Below are 24288 nucleotides of genomic sequence, written 5' to 3'. Positions count from 1 at the left end.
AAATTTAAAAGATTCTATGGCATTAAAATGAGCAGAAGAGAAAGCCAGTGTATTGTGTTATAAACAAAGATGTTTGAGAAGGCCACGTGTGTTGCTGATGACCCACATTGGAAGAGGGCAGGTGGGAGGAAGATGAAGGGGAGGTGGGAAGAAAGGAGAACATTCATCTGTAGAAAGCCTAAATATTTGGGGGGATAAAGACCATGGGTAACAACAACGTTTAAGTTCCTGAGGCAGAATCAATTTTGCAGCATCACTGTGTAAATGGACTTGATGCTTATTTGTTAAAGGCTGTGGATGACCGAAGCAATTCCTCTGTGTATTTTGTCCAGGATGCTAGTTCCCACTGAAGAGATAGAGATGTAATTTACCTGACCATCTTAGAGGTCCTTGTTTCTGCTACTAACTTAAATGAGAGCTCTGCAGCAACCTATCTTGGGTGTTAGCTGATCTTTCAGCAGCTCCTAGTGTCTGCTTACAGTCATAATTCTCTGCTGAAAACTTGCAAAGTGCAAGTCAGATGGAATAGTTTAAAATCACCTATTTTGTTATATTATAGTTTTTGTGTTGTGCTAGTTATTGGACAGCACGTAGTCAAGTGTGGGCCTTGTTTCTAAGTGTCACAGTCTAGAGATGATTAGGTAATGCAGTAGATAATTATAAAACAGAGGTATATTTTCTTTTTAAAAAAACTTGCATTGAATACAAATGCTAGTTCTAAAATTAACACTAACCTCTGAAAAGAGGTTGTCCTTTCTAAATCATCTTTTTTTTTTTTAATATAAATAAAAGTTGTTCTGCCGTTTAGCTTAGAGAGCGCAGTGATTTTTGTACCTGTAACAAGACAGCACAGGATCCATCAAGGTGAAGGATATGCACTGTAGTAATGAGATCTGAACCAGAGTTTCGTGCTTGAGTACTAATCCTATCAAAGTAAACCCTGATTAATCTTTCATCATTGAAACGCAGGCTCTGCTGGAGGAAAGATTGTGTTTCCTGGCACCCTTCCCATTTGCTTTGGGTCACATAGCTCTCAGAATATTGAACACTGCTTAAGCTTGAATAGTTGTGAATATTGTTAGCTCATGTGGTGCCTGGATTAAGTACGTTGCTGTGGCTATGTGATTTACATGTAAATAGAGGGATATATACAGTGAATCTTAACAGTTCTTCTTTGCTCACTCTCCCAAGGTTTATAATCTTCCCCACCCTATATAATGCTTTATAACACATTCTATATTTTACTGAATAATTCTGACATCAATGGCAGACCATTTTGAACTGAAGAAAAACAAGGAAGTGTGCTACATTACTAAAAGGGTAACTATGGCCATAAATTATTCTAAAGAGCTTTCAGCTGCAAATTATGGAATCTAGCCACAGTTGTCAGCTGGCCATTAATAGAGAGGACAAAGTCTGGCTGCAGTTACTTCATATTATCATGCTGGAGTTGCTGTCATAGGTAGATACCTTAGCTTGGTTTTGGCAGTATGCAGGAGGTGTCTGTAATAGGGCTTTATCTAACTGAGAATTAAAAATCCTGCAACTGAACTATTTTGTCTCTGTTCTGTTACACAATTACCTAGTGGTGAATCTAGGGGAGAGGTTTTGTTCTGGAATTTTTATCTTGTGCGGAAAGTGATCATTCTTCAAATTTTGTAGGTGTAGGTACATATAGGCAGGTAGAATCTAATATTAAAAATTAGACTCAGACTGCATTCTCTTTGCATCGCCAGTCATAAAAGTTTTGCGCCTTTCTGTAGCATTTAAATATATGATTGTCTAGGCACCATATAGGCTTGAAGCTAAATATGTGTGTATTTTGAAGACAGAAAAAAACGTGCAAGATCAGAGTTTTACAGAACAGACTATTTCAGTTGGAAGGGACCTACAGTGATCATCTAGTCTATGATCAAGTCTTAAACACTGACAGGCTTGGGACACCGACCACCTCTCTAGGAAGCCTGTTCCAGTGTTTGACCAGCCTCTTGGTAAAGAAATGCTTCTTCATGTCCAGTCTAAACCTCCCCAGTGTAGCTTTGAGCCATTCCCACATGTCCTATCGCTGGATCCCAGGGAGAAGAGCTCAGCACCTCCCTCTCCACTTCCCCACCTCAGGAAGCTGCAGAGAGCAAAAAATTTTGTTCTTAACAAACGAAAATTAAACCAAAAAGCAGCAGCTGGGAGGCAACCTTTGTAGGACAACTCAGCAAAATATAATTCCAGGCTATTGTTGGACAGCATTGTTTCACACATACATCAAACAGGCCCAAAAAAAAACCCCCAAAAAACCTCCAGCAACTTCATAGACCTTTTTTTATCTTTGGCCTCACCACCTTATACAAACTACAAACTATGCTACTCCTAAAGCACATACACAAAAAAAGTTACTAGAATGCTCAGAATAAGATTGTGATTTTTTTTTTCTATTTATTTTTGTCCTTTTTTAATTTTTTTTTTTTTTTAAACACAGTTTTGTTTTACTCTGAGATAATGGTTTGGGCCTAGTCAAACCACAGGTAAAGTTAGAGATAGGTAACAAGAGAAAGATACACTTCAAAGCCCCCCTTTTGGTCAATCCGAGATCACTTAAAAATGGCGGACCTCCTAACAATATGTACAAAAATATAAAATGTAAATAAAATATACAAACAAAATCCCCTTTAAAGTACTTTTAAGAAAGCAAGCAGGGCCTTGAAGTTTTGATGTTTAGGGAGGGAGGGGGTCTGTGGGCAAAGGAGGGGTTTCTCCGGAAGTACATGAGCTACTCACTGTTGACGATGGAACACTTGCCCACTTTGCTATTGGTTGTGGTAGTTCCTGTATTCCTGTAAGTGTGACTTCAGCTTTGAGAAGGAAAGGCTCCAACATAAAAAAGTCTTGAACATGGATAATAGTGTGAAATACATGCTATAGCATAGGGGGTTTTGTTATCCATCCATAAATTATTTTTATAATGATGAAGACATGACAGTTGGCCAGTTTAAAATAACACACTGCATTGAATGACAGATGGTCAGGTGAAGATTCTTCTGTAAAAGATTGCAAGAATAATGATTACTCCTACTGTGTTTGTTATCTTCAAAACTGTAGGTATTTAACCTTGATTTTAGCTCTGTAATTCTATGAAGTGTGGAGGGTGAACTTCCCTAGAGATTTTTTTAATTTTCTTAGATGTTTTTGATAAACTTAAGTTTTATATACATGCATAACAAACAAGAACTTGTGAAGAATGTTGGCATTTTTTATGTTTTGAAAACTCAAACCTTCAATTTTAAATAATTAAATTTCATTATCCTGCAACTAGGTACGTAGCTTCACTGTAGCTATCTTATGACATTCCTAAGGTGCATCTGGATCATACAGGACAGCTGCTTTATTCTTGCAGACTTTTCACAGAGCAAGAAGCTTGTGTAGGCGTTTTAATACTCCATACCATCCCCACCAACAAACATTAACACTCATTTTCACCTTGCTATTCGTTCTAAAATACCTTTAGAATCAAAATCCCCTTAGCCTAAATATCTTTATTGTCTTTACAACTGAAATCTCAATCTTCTGTAGACACAAGTGTGTGAAGCGCTCATCTTCTGGAGAAACAGTCAAATAGTGATACAATCCAGACAGTAATAACAGGCAATAAGAAAATCCTCATGGAAAAGGCTTTCATTGAGGTTTGAGCCAGTATCTGTAAGAGCTTTGAATGTCTAATGGGAGATGCGTTCTTCTCAAAATATGCCCATCTAACTATGGACAAGTAAACATCTTCACCCTGTTGAAAAACAATTTAACTGCATCTCCAAGCTCAGGTACTGAGCAGAATTTGTCATAGCAAAGCACCATTGGAGTGGAAGCTTCAGCTAGGGATAATGGAAAGATGGAGAATTGAAATCTCTTGTCCTTAGACTTGATTTCATTGTGAATAAAAAGATTATTAGATAAATAATAAGAAGAATTATAAGATATTATTCAGATTGTTTGAATGGGAACTGATGTTAGGGGACTGCTGTGTTCTTTGTATATAAGAAATGTCCAAGTCTGTACTTAAAAGCACAAAAGAGCTTGTATTTTACTAGCAAAGCAAAATGATAATTATGACGTTGCTGATCTCAAGCTCACTCTAAAAAATGAAGTATTGGGTTTACAGGCTCTTATTTTAATGTGACTTATTCTCAGGCTGTTCCAGCAGTTCAAAAGCTACTTCGATTAAACATCGGGTATGCTCCCCAGCTGCAGGGAGTTAAGTGTTAGTAAAAAACAGAGCCCCATTATATTTCAGGGTTCAGTAGTGAAGGGCTGAAAACCTCTTCAGCAGCAGCTTGTTAGTACAGAAGCATGGCACGATGCTGTTCCAGGCGGTGATTGCTAGAGGGCAGTATTTACTAATAGTATGTTGACAGTGCAGTCGTTTAACTATCAGAATTTGGTAGCCTATTTATTTGAGGACTTCAAGTCAGTGCAGTTCTTTTTGTCTGTATTTTTCAATTTGACTTGCATGGTGGAATAATACCACCAGTGTTGTGGCTTTTCTTTTCTTGCTTATTAAGAGTAATCATAACCTCTTCAGGTTTATAGAGATTTCTTTGTCTTAGACCGTTATATTTATGAAAATCAGAGGGAAGAATCCCTTCAGTAAAAACCTGCCTGATACCTTCCACTTAAATAGTTTGACTTGCTTTTTATGTCACTGTTGATAGGTTTGGTGAGAATAGTTTAGAGCAAAGTGGTGCTTTGCCTTATGATTACCTTTTAATAATCTGTTTAATGTTTCAAATTTTGTGTATTTTCTTGTATATTTCTACGTAGATGCATATAGGATAGAGGTGTTTGTGAAATTAGGAGAAAGTGTGGATGTTCTTTGGTAAAACGTTTTAATCAAATACATGAAAAGGAGGAAATAATTGCTTTTAAATACCAAGGAAGTAATGTAGCTCAAAATGACATCCGCATAATAATGTGCCTCCAAGCAAAGAGGAGCCTCAGGTTATTAGAAATGCTTGTTTTCCTACTGCATGGAAAGCAAGATGTTGCATACCAGCAAGCAGGTAAACAGGTATTAGGTCATCATAACCACCGTAGGGGATGTTTCAGAGAATGGTATTCAGTAGAGAGCCATCTATTGAGGGCATGACAAAGATATACTCAGGGAAATAGCGTGAATGTATTATAAGATGAAAATGGTGATAGAAATTAATTTGGGTGGTGGTGGATTTTTTCTGAACCCTTAAAAACAATTGGTAGGTTGGAGGCCAAGCTTTATAAAAGCCTCCTGAATACTGAAAGTGGTGAACAGTCTGGTCATCACGGCTTTGTGAGTTTTATGGACAGTATGGTTCAGATGTTCAGATGTAGGAATAAAATTGTAAAATTTAGAGAGCACTGTGCTAAAGAGCTTTTCAGTAAATGTGTGCATCATTTAATCAGTGCCATGACCAAGTTAAGAGATTATGGAATAGGTAGTAATTTATTAACATAATATTGATTATGCTTTCTGCTTCTCATTTGCTTACTTCCAGGGAAAGCTTAATAGGAGGACTAATTGCACTTTTTATGAGCTAAAAAGTAATATATTAAGCTTTATGTGTAACTGTAAATCTTCAGAAGTGGAAAACAGAGCACGTGATCTGTGCAACTGAGTGAAATCTAATAATGGTCTCACTCTTGCATTCCTAATTTGTGGGGACTCTCTGCAGTTCAATGTTTCACGAAAATAGATTCTGTTACCGTCAACACGCTAAATACTTCAGTGAAAATTGAGAAACTCTTCAGGTGTTATAAATGCTTAGCTCTTCTAATGCATACTGAGTTTTCTCTATATGATGTCATGAGTATAAAAGTTTGCAGAAACTAAAGGTTTTCTGTAGCCATTGCCGCAGCACAATTTCTTAGTTTCACAGTAATGTCAGTGCTGAAGCAGCCTCAAATTCTTCAGATGCTGCCTGCCTTTAAAGGTCACAGCAGAACAACAGAAATGCTTAAGGTGTTAGTAACTGACACTACATGCTTTTGAGAATGAAATTGTTCTTATTGCCTTTCACTGGCAAGTGTACACCTTATTTAATACCAACATAGGAGAAAAAGGTAGATATGGTTATTTTTTCTGTTGGAAATTGTGATTTGCACTTTTAACTATTTATATAGAATCAGTTGGGTTTTTCCATAGTCAAAAAGATATATTGAATCAAGTTGGTTTATGCTTGTCCAGGCATTCTTTGCTAATTTTCACTTAATGGTATGTATATGTAAGGTGAGAACGGTTAACAGTTTAATAGAGCAGGTTTTTGAGTTCTTTAAGAGTTTGGGGGTTATTTTTTACAAACATAAGCCTACTGAGGGTGGTGGTTTGGTTTTGTTGTTGTTTTCAATACAATATCACAAACCAGTAATCTGAAAAAGATGAGAATGGGGACCTGGGGGAGGAAAAAGCTTCTCTGAGGGGCTAAAAGTTGTGTGATAGTGGTTCTGCTGCTGCAATTATTTCTCATTTTAAATACATTCATGCCAAGCTAGGCAACTTTTAACATGATAGGCAATTGTCACAAACAACTTCAGCTCTTAAAACATGTTTTGTTCTCTTCCCCACCACCACCACCTTTTGCAGCTTTATGCTATTCCTTGGTTTCTTACAATGTTTACACGTGAGTATGCATTCTTTTTCTCTGATTAAATGTTCTTGTACTTCTTAAGCATATTTTTTTCTCAATTTTTCAGCTAAAGCCTTTGTAATTGATGCGATATGTCTATCATTTAGTAGGTCGCTTGTAATTTGCAAGGATGTGTGTTGTGATTTGAGTCTCAACAGTGCCTGTCATATACTTTCTGCCCTGATTTGACAATAATTAGCGTTCTGTTATTTTTTTAAAAAAGTATTATATTAAATTTGTACTGGATTACTTTACGCATGCAGTATTTAGGGAGTGCACAAAGGAAGCTGTTATCTGCTGGAAAAAGATATAATAATAGCTTAAAAAAACCCCAAAACCAAACCTCACCACCTTCCCCTGCCCTTACCCAGGCAATGTAAGAGAGAGAGAGAAACTTTGTTTTTGAGGGCCAAAAACCAAAGCTTTTTTTATTGCAGTTTGACACATTGTCATGGATGTTAGGAACAAAAAGAGCTTTATGATTTGGTGAGCTTTTAATAAAAGAGGACAAAGTTAATAAAGCAAGTCTAGAAAGCAATTCAAAATCTTCTTTCCTCAAAGATCTCTGTGATTTTTTTTTTTTTCCATTTCATGTCAACATTGGCAGACTTTGAATTTAAAAAAGAAAAAAGTGGCAGGATGAAAAGAACTGATGGATTATTTCTCTGCTGAAATATCAAAGAATTTAATGTGAGATTCTTGACTGCAATTTCTAAAGTTCTTGACTGTAAAGCACTGGTTCTTGCAGTTGTTCATTCTTCTAAAACTTCCATGAGAATCAGCACTTTTGGAAAACCAAGGAGGTGGTGTCCTTGCCGATGAATTGCAATAAAATGTTAGAATTATTTAGTTGAAGGATAGCTTATTTTAGGAGAGCCACCTTCAGCTTTATATATAAAATGTTGCTATTTTTAACAGACCTTTCTCCTTGTCTTTCCTTTATTCTGCCAATTTTTGGTCTATTCTGCTCATTTTCTTGTTTAAGTAGTTGAGCTTATTGATTAACTCATTAATGTCTTTGTACTATTGGAAAAACTATGGTATGCATGTAATGTATAATTGCATCATATAACTGCATGTAATGTATAATTGCCTAATTTTGTGTGTGTGAAATCTGCAAACTCACACATTTCTAAGTGTTTAATAATGAAAGAAGACATTGATTATTTTGAGAATAATCAAACTGTATATGAAGACAAAGCTGTTTCTAAACAAGTTGAGTCCTTTTTACTCCCAAATAAAAAAGAAATAACCCTAAGATGGGAGAGGAAAAAAAGTATTCCTTAAGAGTGTGTATTTATGTATGTTTTTATCAACTTATATGCTTATAGCTTTTTTTTTCTTATCATGCTTGTTCATCATGCAGATGTCTTTCCTTTGCACAAAATTTTTCATTTGTGGGATACATTACTACTTGGAAATTCCTCCTTCCCCTTCTGTATTGGAGTTGCAATACTTCAACAACTGAGGGATCGTCTTCTGGCTAATGGATTCAATGAATGCATTCTCCTTTTTTCAGACTTGCCAGGTACAGAAAAAACTATTTCTTCTCTCTTCCTCTGTCTTCCCCAGTGTGTTGCTGAAGAAAGTATGTGCTTGTATGTGAATATATACTACAAATCCTACATGTGTTTTGAAATCATGGTAGATTTAGGCAAACTCGCTGTCAGAGTATGTAGGTCTTAACTACAGCTTGATGAACTTAGAAGAAGTCTTTTTCCTGTCATCACCAATAATTGGTTGAGCTTGTTATTATTTCCAGGTGAAGGTTGGAGTAATTTCTTGTGAAGTTTAGGACAATTTAAAGTAATTCATAAGCAACTGTTTGTAGGCATGCCACATATAGAAACAGTCCAGTTGGTTGGGATTTCTTAGTGAAAAAATTTAGTGCTGTTCTGAACAGTGCTTTTCCACTTTGATGCTGCTACAAGCCTGTTTTCCTTTCAAAAATAATTTTTTGCTATGGAGGCAATTAATGTAAAAGGATTAGAGAAAGCAGTACAGAAGCCATTGGAATTGCTCTGTGTTAAATCAGTTTCCATTTGAAATGTAAAGCCTTCAAAAGAACCCTCAAAATCTGATCAGAGGCTGCATGATCATTGTGCAGAAGTTTTGTTGTTTTGTTCAGTGGAGGTGATTGAGCTAGCCATACAAGCAAGTGTTGCATCTTAAAAGAAAAAAAAAATTTAAAAAAAAATTGCAGTTAACCATGAAGTTTGGGTCTTATTTCTGAGCAAGTTTCTAGTGAGACAGTAGAATGCATTTGAACTGAGTAAGCCCTGTTAACTGAAAGATGTGTTTCCATTTGTAATGGACTAATATTTACATAACACATGAATTGGAAGGCTACTGCAACCAGAACATATTTATGTTCTTGTATTAATTCCCTCTCACCAGCCCAGGGTCCTACCAACATAATCTAGGTCTTGGTTAAGAGGTGACACTTTTAATTGTGTGGCCTTTCTTAAGATAACTTTAACTTTTGGCTAATTACAGATTTAATGGGCTCTGTTGAATACTATGTGTGCAATTCAATAATTCATACTTCATTTAAACAGAAGTCATTCTTTTTCAGAAGAACTGAATGAGAGAACCAAGTTTGGAAGAGCATTTAAGCTTAAAAGCTCTTGTTAATTGTGGCAGTCTCCACAACTGCAGAGTTTACAGAGGTTAGCATTAGTCTAGGACATGTTAGCAAGCAGGCTGATGCTAAGTTCATAGTTGCATAAATCACTCTCTCAGAAGTTCAGTGAATTCTCACAGATGAAGCTCTGTGATTTCTCTAAATATAATTGTTCAAATTCTGTCTCTCGCTGTATACCCTTGAACATGTGTCCAGATCTCAAAATTTCACTTTTTTGCTACCTTTCAGTTTAGTATATATTATACAACTGCTACTGTATTTTTCAATTTATAAGAAATTTAATTAGGCCATTCCTTATGGTGTGGGTTTTTTCATTTTCAGTCTATATGCTTAGTCATTTCAAATGCCCTTATTAAGTTTAGCTAGATATCTTCAGGTGGTCTGAAAGGTGACTGCTAAACTAAAAGATTGTCTCTCCCCTTTTCCTCCTCCTCCATCTATTAGCTATATGTCTTAGTTAAATATATATTCATTAATATTTAACTTATTTTCTTGCCTAAGGTCATTTCTCCCTTTTTTTTTTCCCTTGAGTGGTTCTAAATTATATATTCCAATTTATCTTGAACCAATTGATTTACTGACAGTTGAAGTACTTTATGCTGTCATGTGTACATTAGTTCTCATAGTACATGTCTGTTTGTATAATAAAATTTAAACACTAAAATCTGCAATGTTATAATGTACATGCTTTCTGCTGATTATAGTTTGTGACAACTTTGCTGATGCTCTGGTAGGAAACATTTTGGTAGAATGGTGTTTCTGAAACGAAATGCCAATTTCTGAAAAGACTTATTTTTTTTTAATGTTGGTGGTCTGCAATGTTTTGTATGTCAACAGTGGCACAGTTGAATAGTGTGAGCTTAATCCAAAGCATATCATAAACTGACTACTAAGGGAAAAAAGAATGACAATGGAAGACGATCCTAGTGTGACTTAAAAGTTAAATGTTATTGGTCTAGCTGAGACTTACATAATCAGTAACAACTTTGAACATATAATTATCATAGCCTTGTGCCTTCTCTTTCTGACCTGAGTCTTACTGCTGGTTAAGAAGCATTGACTGCTTATGCTTTTTGTCACTTGTTACTTCCAAACAGGACTTCTGTTATTTTGGTTAAAATAGTGTGCCATGCCTGAGAATTTTCTGAAAGTAATTTACGAACAACCTTCACCTGAAACTGGGTCACCCGAAGGAAAAGATTGTGTTGTTCAAAACATCTGCAATAATTTCAATCTAAAATCAATTGTTGCTCAACAGTCTGAAACTCCTGTGGTTTTTAAGCTTTCTGTGCACTGGAATGGCTTATCTCAGGCTGCCAGTGAAAGCAGCTTGCTTTCCAGACTGATAAAGCTATTTTACTGCAATCTTGCAACTTTGTGGAACACTTTTTTTAAGATTTCTTGGGTTTGCAGCAGCAATTTCTAAAAATATATATTTAAAGTTAAAACAAAAAACCTCCCCTCAAAAAACCAAAACAAATCTCCAACCAAAAAAACCCACTGCTTTATTTCCAGTTCACTGCATATAACACAGGTTCAATTACTATTTAGAAAAGTTAATGATGTGAGGAAAAAGAAAGGGCACAGTGCTGTTATTGATTGCTTGGTCCTGAAAACCCTTTCCAATGCTTATCTCAAAGCTTTGGCCATGTTTTATCTATAAACCAAATACAGTTGGGCATTACTTGCTCATTTTGGGAGCTCAGTTGGAAATTTTAATGTTTTTATATACTTTTAACGCTATTCTAGCATATTAGGAAATCTATTTGAAGTATTTGACAAAATAATTGGTTCTTTAAGAATACTGGAAAATCCCTTTGCTGTAGCAACAAATGGCCTAGTTCGTTCCTTAGGAGGCTGTATAAAGGGGATGTATAAGCAATGGCTAAAACTTAAATAGAATTAGGTTGTTTAGGAAATTACTACTCCCAAGGTGGGTTTTTTTTAATTCTCTTTCATTTGTTCCTTCATTTTTTTTTTTCCTTGTGTTTAAGGAGCTCTGTTAAGTATAAACTTTATTCAAACAATCTAAATACCAGAGAAGATTTAGGAGGTGCTATTTGAGACAGACAAACCCAACCCTGGAGTCATTGCTAATTCTTTATGTCTAGCTTTGAGATTTTTGTTTTTGAGTACGTTCGGGTGACACAGAGAGAGCAAATGCAGCATGCATTACCTTTGGTTTTCCTTTATCTGTCTGACATGTAGCAGGAGAATGTGGCAGGAAAATGAGGATGGTGAGGGTGGCACTACTATGGTGTAATTCCTGAGGTACCTACAACAGAGGCAGGACTGCTTTCAGACCAGTGGTGGCTTGTACTAAGCCAGTTTGGATATGTCCCATCTTATGTATCAGCAAATTTACAAGCCAGAAGGCTCTTTCATGCATTGAGGGCCAACTGTGCAAGTAACTTTACTTTAAAACTTGCAGTTTTGCTTAGTGTAGTCTTTAACATCTTGCTGTAAGTTTGTGTAATAATGTACATTATGCAATTCAAAAATTATTATTAATGTAGCTTGGCTTGATTACTAAGTTCATTGCCCACTGTACAAGTAGTACAAAGTCACCAGCACCTTTTGTTAGGAAAGAGACCCAGGAAGGAAGCATCCAGATACGTACAGCTCTCTGTAAACAGTTGAAGGATCCTGTAGACCAATTAACTCCCATCTGGAATGGGTGCAATACAGGGCCCAGCAAACAGGTATTCCTTGAGAGATCCATGCCAATACCTTCACTGGCATACAGAGATAAATTATGGCCTTGAGAAGGGATAGGACAAGTACCAAAAGATGGGGACAGCTGCTATTAGAGAATAGGTAAACACCAATCCGAAACATGAGATAAAACATACTTTCAAATAAGCTTTGTAGGTTAGTTCACATAACCACCTCATCTTCTGTAATTTTGGAGCAAGAGAAGAGTTTGTTCTTTTACTGCTGTGCACCTTAGGAAGGTGTCTTTTTGCTGACTTCAGGCTAGTCAGTGCTTCCAAAGGAAGAACTCTCGCCTCAGGTAGGAAGTCCAGAAAGACTCGCTGTGGAAAAGCAATCCAGTGCAACAAGGAGTTACAGTAAAACTGTTAAAGTGGAAAATGTAGGGGATTCTATTTTGAGACACAGACATGTCGCTTTAAGATGCAACATGTAATCAAAGATCTAGCTATCACCAAAATACAAAAATGATACTCCAAGGAACAGAGTTTCTCTAATGTGGGAAAAAGAATTATATCTGTTGCCATCGTAGTGATGTCCCAAAATGCTGAATCCCATGATGGTGTAAGCCATGTAAATGCTTAGCAGAATTACATCCAGCTCAGAAACGGACTAAACATTTAAAAATAGTGGATATTCTATGCTAAGATTATAGGGCTTGGTTTTGAATGATGTGTTTCTGCTGACCGGAGCAGAATTAGATGCACATCAGAGAACTCTCCTTTAGATACCTATCCAACCCTAGGATATTTTACTGTTTTACTTTCTGTTTGGTTTTTTTTTCCCAGAAAATCCTTTGTCTGTCCACATCTGTAATTCATACACTTTTATCATGCCAGAACTTCTGGTGGTTCAGCATTTTAGTTAATTAAGATTTGGTAGGAGGAAGAAATGGCAGTTGGCCGCCAAGCCCACGCTGAGTTTGTAGGTGTTTGGTGCCTGTTCCCATTTGTTTCACCACTTCTGGAATAAAAATGTAAACTCTGAGATCAAAACACCAACTTTGAAGAGACTGAAAGAGATACAGTGGGGTCTTCTGTGTGCCAGTGAGCGGTAGAAAAACAAAGGTAATATATTGTTTTGATTAGGGTTTGGCTTTTTATGATACAGTTTCGAAAATGTCCTATTGCTTCGAGTAAGGCTCTGAGGAATAGGCGTTGAATAGCTCTTTTAAAAGGAAACATTTTTCATAACTTCAGCTATGAAATTTTGACACGTGGCTTTGTTGTAGCTTGCCCAAGTTCAAAATTGTTGTTCCACATGAAGGATGACACTGCAAGGTGATTCGTCATGGAGTTAGCTGGACTGCTTTTTCAAATTACAGTGTATCTGAAGAAAAACAGCAATTTGGTCTCTGTCACATGATGCATATGATAATGGTTCTATAACATAAAATTTGGATTGAAATTATCAAAAGAAATCAGAAGTAAAAAAGGAAATAATATTTCTAGTTTTCTTTTCTTGGAAGATGTAGGTCCAATTGATATTTATGGAAACATCTTTTTTTTGACCATATTCGTCATCTTTGCTATGTTAGATGGCTTTTTTTAGATGCAAGTGGCAGGTGTTTATAATGCAATTCCTGAAGATTATTGTTGCTAAATAATGACATTTATGCAGCAGAAACTGTGTAGCTGCTAGTAAGTGGGTTTTTTGTTCATGATTTGTTTTGTTGTGTTTTTTAAATGGCTTGCATCCAACTGTAGGTTGGGAGCTGGCTTTGGTACAGAAGCAGAGCAATTTGTTAGGACACACCTGCTCACCAAGGCTGTTCTTCGGTAGGATTGTCTGTAAGATTGATGTCATTTTACCTGAAGCTGTGAATTCTTTAATTATTCACGTTTTCCACTTGCAGTGACACGAACAAAATGCAGTTCTGTTTATAGATTCTACCTTCTTGACACTAAAGAGAAACGCTGTGTTGGGTGACGCACTAAGGAAACAGAAAATACCAAAATCCTTTATTTTATTCATATTAGTGTTCTTGCTAGTCTGTAGTGTCACTTGCAGAAGAAAATCAAATATATATATTCCTTAGCAAAGAACTGTCTGTCTCAAGAGATGGTAATTCACAAAAAGGGTGAAAAGTGAGCTCATCAGTAGAACTTTCCTAGTGCGTGTCTTAAAATCAGTCTGAGGTGCAGCTTATGCCTCCTGTTTTTTGATAGAACCTCTATGTGCTCTTCATAGCAAAAGGGGACTTCAGAGAATAGAATAATCCATCTGTTTAGTCATGTAGGATTTTGTACACCTTTAACCTGGGATAAAATCAAAATACATGAAGGTGGCCTATCAAACATACCATTTTTAGGCATGGAAAGACAAAATTCAGACCACTCTTATCTGAGCTTTGGTTCTAAATGTGGCAAATTATTATTTTGTCTCTTTACAAAGGTGTCTTCAGAAAACATTTCCCTTTTTTGTTGTTGTTTCATTAAAATTATGAGCATAACTGCTTATAGTTCAGGATTAGACTAGTGCTTAGAAAGCAAGAGTGTGCACTAGATTTTTTTCCTTTTATAACTATGGAAAATGTTGCTGACAGAGCACGTTGCCTCATAGGGTATCTGTCTGTATCTTTGTTAGACTGAACATGTGTGTTTGCCTGTACAGGTATAAATGGTCTTCCCAATAATCTTTAGTTCTCTAACTGTTAATTGGGGAGGATTTTAAAATGAACTGCACAAATGCTGCAGTGTTAAAATTCCTTGATTAAAGTGTACATTAGCAGCACATCTCTGATTGTAGATATATTTTGGGGTGTGTATATCCAGTGTTGTTAATAGAGATATGCATAACAACTTAAATAAAAAATTGGAATGGCAGCGTAGGCTGAGGGGTAGAAAAATCTTTCTACCAAAATAAGAACTGACAAGGTCTGTTTAAGTGAATTTTCAGCAGTCTCATACTTTGGGATAGCTGTCAGTTCCCTTTGGTCTACTTTCCCATATTCAGAGAACTTAAACTCTTGCCTTTATAAACTTGTGTGAGGCATTTGATTCTGTCTATCCAAACTTCTTTGCTCTTTAATATACTAAGAGTTGGAGTTTAGTAGAAATCAACAGAAAGACCAAAACTGAACATGGAGAACTAGAGCAGGGTTCGTACCTAAAGCTAAGGCTTTTTTGATATTGCAAGCTTGATATAAATTTCCAGACTGGATTGTTAGGATTGAAGGGCAGAACTTGTTCAGGAAGGACAGGTATCCCAACTGGGAAAAGCTCACAGTGTATGTGAAGAATGTCTGAATGAAAATGGCGATAAATGCACTAAGTACGCATTAGGGGTGTGTCAGGTGAAACTTGTGTCACTGCAAAAATTTAAAAAGTCTAGACAAGCATCTGTAGGGGATAGGCTAATCAGATATTATTTGGCTTCAGAGCAAGGCGAGGAGCTAGACAACCTTTTGCTGGTTCTTCAGTCCTTGTATACTTTTTTCTTTTTTTTACTCACCAGCATAGCATAGTTCTAAGGAAACAAATTCAGCAGTCATGTGAGCTGATAAGAGTATAAACCAGAAACTTGTCCACAGGGAATGTAACTGTGAAATGGCACAAACTTAAAAATGTCTTCAAGTTGGTTGGTTTTTTGTTTGTTTGTTGTGGGTTTGGGTTTTTTCTCTAAAAATATGATATAAACTTACTTCTTAAATACATTCATGTGTAAATTCAAATGGGGGATGTTAGAAAGCTTTTTCACAGAATAGGGGAGCTTTTTCCCTTGACTTCTGAGTAGGTTAATTACGCAGCAAACTTTAAATCATTCAGAAATGTATATTGACAAGGTTGCCCTGATGTTAGATACTTAAAGCTACTAGTTTTGCACTGTGAAACACTAACATAGACTTGACTAATGGTAAACGCTGAAAGTTTTGCATCTACTGTAGTGCGAAATCACAAGAGTGTTTTTTAGAAATGAAAGCGGTTTTAAGCAAAATGGTTATTGTCCTTCCTGGTTACAGTCGCTGTATTTGTGGGAAATTAATAACATTTCAGTCTTGAATAAAATGTTTCTTGCTCTGTGGTAGTTTGTGGATGTTACGTAGTTCAGGATACTCTTTATTAGATCTAGGTATCTTATCTATATTAATCTTTACCCAAAGTTTTTTCCATTATTGGTCTAGGAATTAACAGGTCAAATCAGAGGCTTTGATCCTTTTCTCATGGCAACAGGTACTCCTTTTCGAGGTTATTTGAATTTTTGTCTAATTTCAAAAACAGAAATTTTAAGTTACTTCATATTATTTCCTTAAAAATATCTTGAAGGCTAACAAGAGGAGAGCTATGCAAATACAAAGGTCTTCTATTTATGGCTCTTTAGAGATTGATCAGTTTAACAAGCACCTGATCTGGTCAGAGTTTCTGATTGTAAGGTTTTTTTACAATTTTATACCTGTTACATCTGGGAAAAAGCTGAAGTGACTTGTGTCTGCCACCCAGCCAGAAACTTAGATGGCATGATCTTTACTAATGCATACTGAGCTTCAGTATTTCACAGAATCACAGAACAGTAGGGATTGGACTGGACCTCTGGAGATCTAGTTCAACTCCCCTGCTAAAGCAGGTCCTTCTAGAGCACGTTGCACAGGATTGCATCCATGCAGGTTTTTAATACCTCCATAGAAGGAGAGTCCACAACCTCTCTGGGCAACCTGTTCCAGTGCTTGGTCACCCTCAAAGTGAAGAAGTTTTTCCTCATGTTGAGATGGTACTTCCTGTGTTCCAGTTTGTGTCCGTTGCCCCTTGTCGTATCACTGGGCACCACTGAAAAGAGTCTGGCCCCATCCTCTTGCCACCCACCCTTTAGATATTTTAAGTGTTGATAAGATCCCCTCTCAGTCTTCTCTTCTCCAGGCTAAACAGACCCGGCTCTCTCAGCCTTTCCTCATAGGAGGGACGCTCCAGTCCCCTCATCATCCCTGTAGCCCTCCGCTGGACTCTCTCCAGTAGTTCCCTGTCTGTCTTGAACTGAGGAGCCCAGAACTGGACACAATATTCCAGATGTGGCCTCACCAGGGCAGAGTAGAGGGGGAGGATAACCTCCCTCGACCTGCTGGCCACACTCTTCTTAATGCACCCCAGGATACCATTGGCCTTCTTGGCCACAAGGGCACATTGCTGGATAACTAGCAGGACTTCCAGGTTCTTCTCTGCAGAGCTGCTTTCCAGCAGGTCAACCCCTAACCTGTACTGACCCTACACTTGCCCTTGTTGAATTTCATTAGGTTCCTCTCCTCCCAACTCTCCAGCCTGTCCAGGTCTCGCGGAATGGCAGCGCAGCCTTCTGGTGTATCAGCCACTCCTCCTAGTTTAGTATCATCAGCAAATGTGCTGAGGGTACACTCTGTCCCCTTGTCCAGGTCATTGATGAAAATGTTGAGCAAGACCAGACCTAGTACTGACCCCTGGGGCGCACCACTAGCTACAGGCCTCCAACTAGACTCTGCACCACTTACCACAACCCTCTGAGCTCTGCCATTCAGCCAATTCTCAGTCCGCCTCGCTGTCCACTCATGTAACCCACACTTCCTATGTTTATGAGGATGTTATGGGAGACAGTGTCAAAAGCCTCACTGAAGTCAAGGTAGACAGCATCTATTGCTCTCCCCTCATCTACCCAGCCAGTCATGCCATCACAGAAGGCTATCAAATCGGTCAAGCACAACTTCCCCTTGGTGAATCCGTGTTGACCACTCCTGATAACCTTCTTTTCCTCCACATGCTTAGAGATGACCTCCAGAATGGAAGTTCCATCACCTTTCCGAGGACAGAGGTGAGGCTGTCTGGCCTGTAGTTTCCTGCATCCTCTTTCTTGCCCTTTTTGGAGACTGGAGTGACATTGGCTTTCCTCCAGTTCTCAGGCACCTCTCCTATTCTCCATGACCTTTCAAAGATGATGGAGAGTAGCATAGCAATAACATCTGCCAACTCCCTGGAAATTTGCATATTACTTCTGTGAAGCATAGATTTAGGATAAAGGAGGTAAGTTTCACTGGTATTTGAGATTGCTAAATGTCTGTTGAGTCAGTTCAGAATAATGTTCATTCTTCTGCTGATCTCCTTTATTTCCCCTTAGTCTTGTCTATCTCTGAGGTTTTGCATAGTAGCCTCCATCTGACTGTTTCCATTCTATAGCGTGAATTCATGTCCTTGTTGCCCAGTATCCTAATCTGATGTTAGGGCAGGACCAGATGTGTTTAACGTTTTGTTAGCTTGTAGAAATGTCGGCTGTTAAACAGCCATGGCACACCTCATAAAACTGTTTAAAACACACTTTCTTGTAAGAGCCTAGCTGACGTTACAGTCTTTAATCTGTTTCGATCTTCTTTCTCAGTAAAACATGACATGTGGCATTTGGTGGTTCACTTACAATAAACCTTGACTCTTCGTACAGTCACTCATCATTCTGTGTCTTCCCTGCTCATCTTTATCAGTGCAGGACAACATCACGTTTCCATATTGGAAGACATTCTTTATGAAACCTTTTCACTAAACTGCTGAGTCAGAGCAATTTTTACAATCATGAGTAGGAAAAGAATTCACGTTTGTCCTTTATGCAGTCTAATGTCTCAGGAAACAACTCACAGTATTTACTCCTGCTTCTCTCTATTGCTCACTACTTTGGTAAGTGTTGCATGAACTGATCCAGACAACCACATAACTGCAGTTACTGTAATAGTTGTACATTCTATAGCTCTCCTCTCAGCTCCTCTTGTTTATACATAGACTGCAAACATATGTGTTGTTGATCTCAGCAGAAGTATCAGTATCTCACATACATAGGTCATTTCTTCTTGCATTATTATCTTCATAACACCCTCCACTATAGAACACTCTATCTGGATACATTCTGAATTTCTCAGTCCTCAAACATCTCATTTATGAATGAAGACAAGACACCAACAAGTTCTTTTTCTACTCTTTGGACATTGCATGCAATTTCATTACATAAAACAGAAGTCCTTCTTTTCCCAGTGTTTCTGAACTCTGATGCAGATGGCTGATGTGCTTTCATCAGGCAAGGGCCTGGACTATTTCATTTTTGATATGCTAACCACTGCTTGTGAGCATTCAGACTCAAGAATAGTTTAAATTGTTGTCTTTCCTTTCCAACAGCAACATAACTGTCCCATGAACACTTACATCAGCAATATTGTCCAGAGATAGTTCTCCACACTCAGTATTTTTTACTATCTAGAGAATTTTTTCTTCCAAGATACTGAAAGAATTGTTGAATAATGTGCTCTCAGACAAGGTAGCCTGTCAATGCAGCATTTAAATCATTGATCCTTATTACAGCCATACAACATGAAATCTGTCTGAAGACATAGTACTGTAGTTGGTTCCTTTGCTTATGCAGTCATTTTTTCTAGCTGAGTGCAACTTCTGTACACCTGCTGTATTACAATAAAAACATGTTGGCTCCTTGATTGACAGCACTTGTCCTCCTGGCAGCTCTTGAAAGATGCACCCCTTGCATCCATGTAGGAAGAAGAGCAAAGACTTCTATCTTATTAGCTGAAGAGTTTTAAAATTAATGACTGATATTTATGTTGCCTTTGAAATTTTGTCCCAAGATGCACTGAAAAGGGATGCTGATGTGTGTAAGAGAGCAAATTACTATCCACAAAACAATGAAATAACATAACTATCCTATAATGTATGAAGTAAATTGTATAAAAGCAATAATTTTGCATTGACCTTTTAGTTTATGGAAACCTTCTAGCAGTAATATACAGAGATGTTAGCTAGAAATGTCACTTCTCTTCCTAGATTTGTCCTTTTAAATATCTAGATTTAGTGTATCTTTTTGTATGTCATCAGAAAAGAAAATGTTTATGGCCTTTCACCTCTATTTCTTCTGAGAACAGGAATCATGAGATCAAACTGACTGACCTGTTCAGCTTCCCTGCTTTTATAGCACAGAGGTTTTGTGGCCTATTTATGTGGCCGTGTGCTGAAAGCTGATGTTGCCTGGCAGGGTAGTAATAAACTGTTTGTGATGGAGAGGTCAAACCAAGTCTGTAATTCTGAACTGTTTCCAAAATGCAGAAGCAGTTTATTTTGGCCAAATTTCTTAACTGGTGTCCTGTTACCCAAGGAAAGGGCTCTGGAATTGATTAACTGTGCACAAAGACTTGGTCTGTGTACGTGTTCGTTAAGAAAGAACCGTTTGTGTTATGTTTTTCTCCATTACTTTCTTTCACTTGCTGTGCACAATGTATGCACGTCCGGTTTTGCTGTAAAACTAAAAAATTCTACGTGCTTTTGTCACAGGTGTATTGCCTTTAAACTGATGCTTACTTTTTAACATCTGTTTCAAGTGCAGTCTACTTCTCTCCTGTATCTATAATAATAAACACTAAATACACATAGCTTCAAAAGCAGCTATGTCATGCTGACCCATCCTTTTCAGTTGAGGCTGTTGTCGGAGGGAGTCAACGGCTTGGTAGGGAGTGATAATTTAGCATGAACAGAGCAAAAGTAATATCTTCCAGCAACCAGGAAGTTTAGTTCAGAAAAGGAGGAAAATATTTCAGTAGGCTTAATATTGGGATAGGGCCATGGCAAAACCAGGATATCACTGTTAGATTACTTTCCCACCCCTGCCTTTTTCAGTTCCATATTATTTGCATATTTAGAAATCTCAGGAGTCTTTTGATGCCAAGTAATGGAGTAATCAGCTGGTGCCATAGAATTGTTTCCTGTAAGGGTTGATTGCTGCTTGACTGTGAAATACTTGAGTTCAGTTGAGCCAGAACTCCTAAACCCAATGTTTTTAAATGAAACTTGTGATTTTTAGTTCCTAGGTACCTGGGTGCCAACTTTGACTTTTTGAAATGCAGGTGTTCTGCACTTTTTGAAAACCAGACTGCCTGAAGACGTACTAAATTTTGAAAGGAGAACTTATTTTCATAGTATTTGTTATGTTTAAAGTTAGGCTTAATTTTTTTTTCAACACACACTTCACAGTTAATGACAGCATGTTATGTCAGCACATTTTCATTACAGATTTTCCAGCAAAATAATTTGTATGAATAAAACAGAAGGTACATGCTTTTTAAAATACAAAACACACTGGTGTTGGGACCTTGGAGAGCACAGAGATGTTATGTGTCCATGAGTAAGCAGGCCCTCCTTGTCCTTTTCCTTGTTTGTTCGCTTCTTACTGATACCTTGAGATTTATGCAGAGCTTGCTCTCAGGAGGATGTTGTTCTAATATGTTTGCACATGAGAAGTAGTCTGGCATCCTGGTGAGGTACTCTCTTCATTTGTTCTTAGTCCTACTCAAGAATCTAGGCACTGGCTTGTTGTATTTACACTTCTGACATACCAACAGCATGTTTTTAATAATGTGTAAGCTTTAATATTTTCTGGCTTATGCACAGTTACTTGGAAGCAGGAAGAGTGTAAACAGGATTAATACTGCATGAATGCAAAGTCTTGTTGCGATAACAAAAGATGGACATTTAATCGGAGACTGACTCATTTGTCATATATTTGAAAGGGCATGGGAAGAAATCAGAATTAAAGTAGCACAACAGACCCTTACTTATTAGCCAAAAGGAGGAGAAAAGATCTTATCCAGCAAGGCTGCAAAAGAATCCATTGCATTTTAGTTACTGACGGGAAGTGATTTTTCTTAAACTGAAATTTCAAACAAAGGGTGAAGATGGGCTTGAAGGTTACTTAACTGTGAAGCTTGTTCATGCAATGTAACTAATAAATATTTTGTAAATATTTACACCAGTTTAATGTTGTTTGAACTCCAATATCCTGAAACTAATTGCTTTTTTAAAAAGGATGCAAGTAAATTCTTTCAGTATTAATAGTCTTGTCTCCCTTGTGGGTGATAAATGTTGACCGTTCCCATATATATGCATACATGTGCCTATATGCATACATATATTTATTTTTATTATTATTATTTGTGGAAATCGCAATCTCCTTGTTTATTTTGCATTACTTAGAAGCAGATCAATTAATCAGCAGACTGTAAACTGGTGTTAGGCTTTTGATGACCTCCCTCCTAACCCATTTACAATTCCCTCTTCCTTCATGGAATTTCATTTTCAGGCATGGTCATAGTCCTCCTGAAATCCTGCTTAGAAGAAATGAGAAACCAAACAGAACAACAAACTCCTAATTTATTTTTTTATTTATAACTTGCTGTGTGAGAACTGGTTATCATTCTTAGGGAAACCCATTGTTACATTTTCCAATTCTCTAAATGGATTCCTTTTGGAATTACAGAGCTTGTTTCTGGGAAAAATATTTTGATGGCCTGTCTCAATGCTTAACTCTGTCAATCTCAATTTCTGCTTTCAGCTCTTTCTTAACTTTCTACTGCACATAGCGTTCCTATTGCATCCCCCAGTTCTCTGTTTTCAATTTCAGATATTTATAGGTTATTATGTCCTCTCACAACCAAATGTTTCTCATGCTATTAATTATTGTTTTTCAGACTATTTCTTTTTTACACTGGCTAAATTCTGCTTTCACCTCAGTTATTACAAAGGTACTACTAACATTTCCTTAGCTAAGAATCTCAGGAGACAGGGCTGTAGCTCACAGTTATAGCAGTCTCTTTACAGAAAGAAATAAACCCCATAACTATACTACAGTCTTGAACTGAAATTCTTGACTTTTTATAAATAAAATGAGTCTTCAGAAACATAGAGAAAGTGTGACTGTAATGACCATGCTTCAGAGTGTATTCTGTGCTCTAGGAATAATAACCAGTGAAAGGCATCTGCTGTCTTTATCTGAATTTAGAAATTGTGTAAAATTCTCCAGTTGCATGGATTATCCTTGGAAATGATACCAAATAACAACCTTCCATTACAGTATATTCAAAATGAAATATCTAATATGTCTTCATCACAGAATGAAAAGTTGTTAGTTACTGTTTGAGACACCACATTGTCCATTTCTCTGTGGCAACTGTTATCCCCTGATATGCTTAAGGAAAATTGTGATTTACTTTCACCTCCATGAAAAGATTTTAGAGCTAGAATTAAAATTAGGTAAGCCACAGCTATAGTTTCAGATTTTTCAGAATTTCAGAAACAAGGTAGCACATAAGCATGTTGTCTTCAATGGAATTAGAGCATATGCTACAGGTTGTATCCTACCTGAATACAGGCAGCTTTTTGAATGGGAGATTAATGGATCACATCATTCATTCAGATTTTAAACAAAGGAAGTAATTTCATCCAACTGGAATATTCTGCCCCAAGCTTCAATTTCAGCTTCTTTAGCTCACCACCCTGCGAATGACTGTTTCTGGAGTAACTCCCTGATTGATGGCAATGCATCAAATCTGTTTGAGATATACAGATAAAGCTTGGGTACAGTGCCTCTATTTTCTTCACAGAAGGTGATGCTTCAATCTTCTAAACTGTGAGTGCTGTAATGAATCATCCAAGATGCTTGGGACAGACACCAGAAGTGCTAATATACCTGTTGTTTCTCTGACGCACTACACTAGGTTTGTCATAAAATGCAAGCTGGGATAAGTTTTCTCTTCGTGAGACTGCAGGCAGGAGATGCGAAACGAACCAGTATTTTGTAGTGATAGAAAAGTAAATGGTTTTTATGTTACATCTTGTTACAAGATAGATACATGCAGGATGCTTAGTGATGCAAAAATTATATTTGCAATAGGTTTACTTTTTTTTTTCTTTTGCATATGTTTTTCATTATGCTTTGATAAATTTTATTTGACCACAGCTTATTTTAGTATGCTTCCTATTTGATGGGTGTCTGCTTTCCTCCCAAGTTGAGTAATATTTTGTCATACACAACACTTCACTCCTTCAGCCAGAATGTTTCACTGTGAATGTCTGGTTGTGTTTTGGACTGGGTTTTTTGTTATTTTTTTTTTAAAAAGGCTCTAAAATAAATCCATTGTGTCTATCAAGCACAAATTAGTGTTGAGCAATCCTGTTTTCCACCAAGCGGATAATATGTAGCTTTGTCAAAAAGGCACACCAAGTTTGACAACTGAAAGCTTTCAGTCTGGCTCATAGCAGTATTTAACTGACAAATAAGACACTCAGTCGATCCAAAAATCCTGATGTCCATGCACTGCATGAAATATACTTTTGATGTACTGCATGTACTTACATTTGAGTCAGTAGTCTGACTTGCAAAGACATCTAATGAAAGATGCCTTATAATGACTAGGCTTTGATTATATTCCTGCCTTTGCATTGGTTAAAGTTCTGTTACACTTCTCTTAAACAGATTTCCATACATAACCAGGGATAAAATTAATGCTTAAAA

At 37.1% G+C, this 24288-nt stretch overlaps 1 protein-coding gene across 11 annotated transcripts in view; it reads left to right on the top strand.

Annotated features, from left to right (window-relative positions):
- Positions 1-24288, top strand: part of TBCK (TBC1 domain containing kinase) — a 115282-nt gene that overhangs the window by 56091 nt on the left and 34903 nt on the right. For all 11 annotated transcript variants that reach the window (XR_008576973.1, XR_008576974.1, XR_008576976.1 and 8 more), the window contains exons 21-22: positions 6602-6638; positions 8011-8172. Coding sequence is in view for 7 of the 11 variants with exons in the window: in XM_054824770.1 (XP_054680745.1) it covers positions 6602-6638; positions 8011-8172 (199 nt within the window). In the remaining 4 variants the exon portion in view is untranslated. The remainder of the gene's footprint in view (positions 1-6601; positions 6639-8010; positions 8173-24288) is intronic.

Source organism: Grus americana, chromosome 4 (assembly GCF_028858705.1).
Source record: "Grus americana isolate bGruAme1 chromosome 4, bGruAme1.mat, whole genome shotgun sequence".
Lineage (NCBI taxonomy): Eukaryota > Metazoa > Chordata > Aves > Gruiformes > Gruidae > Grus > Grus americana.
This window is presented reverse-complemented; position numbering and strand designations above follow the sequence as displayed.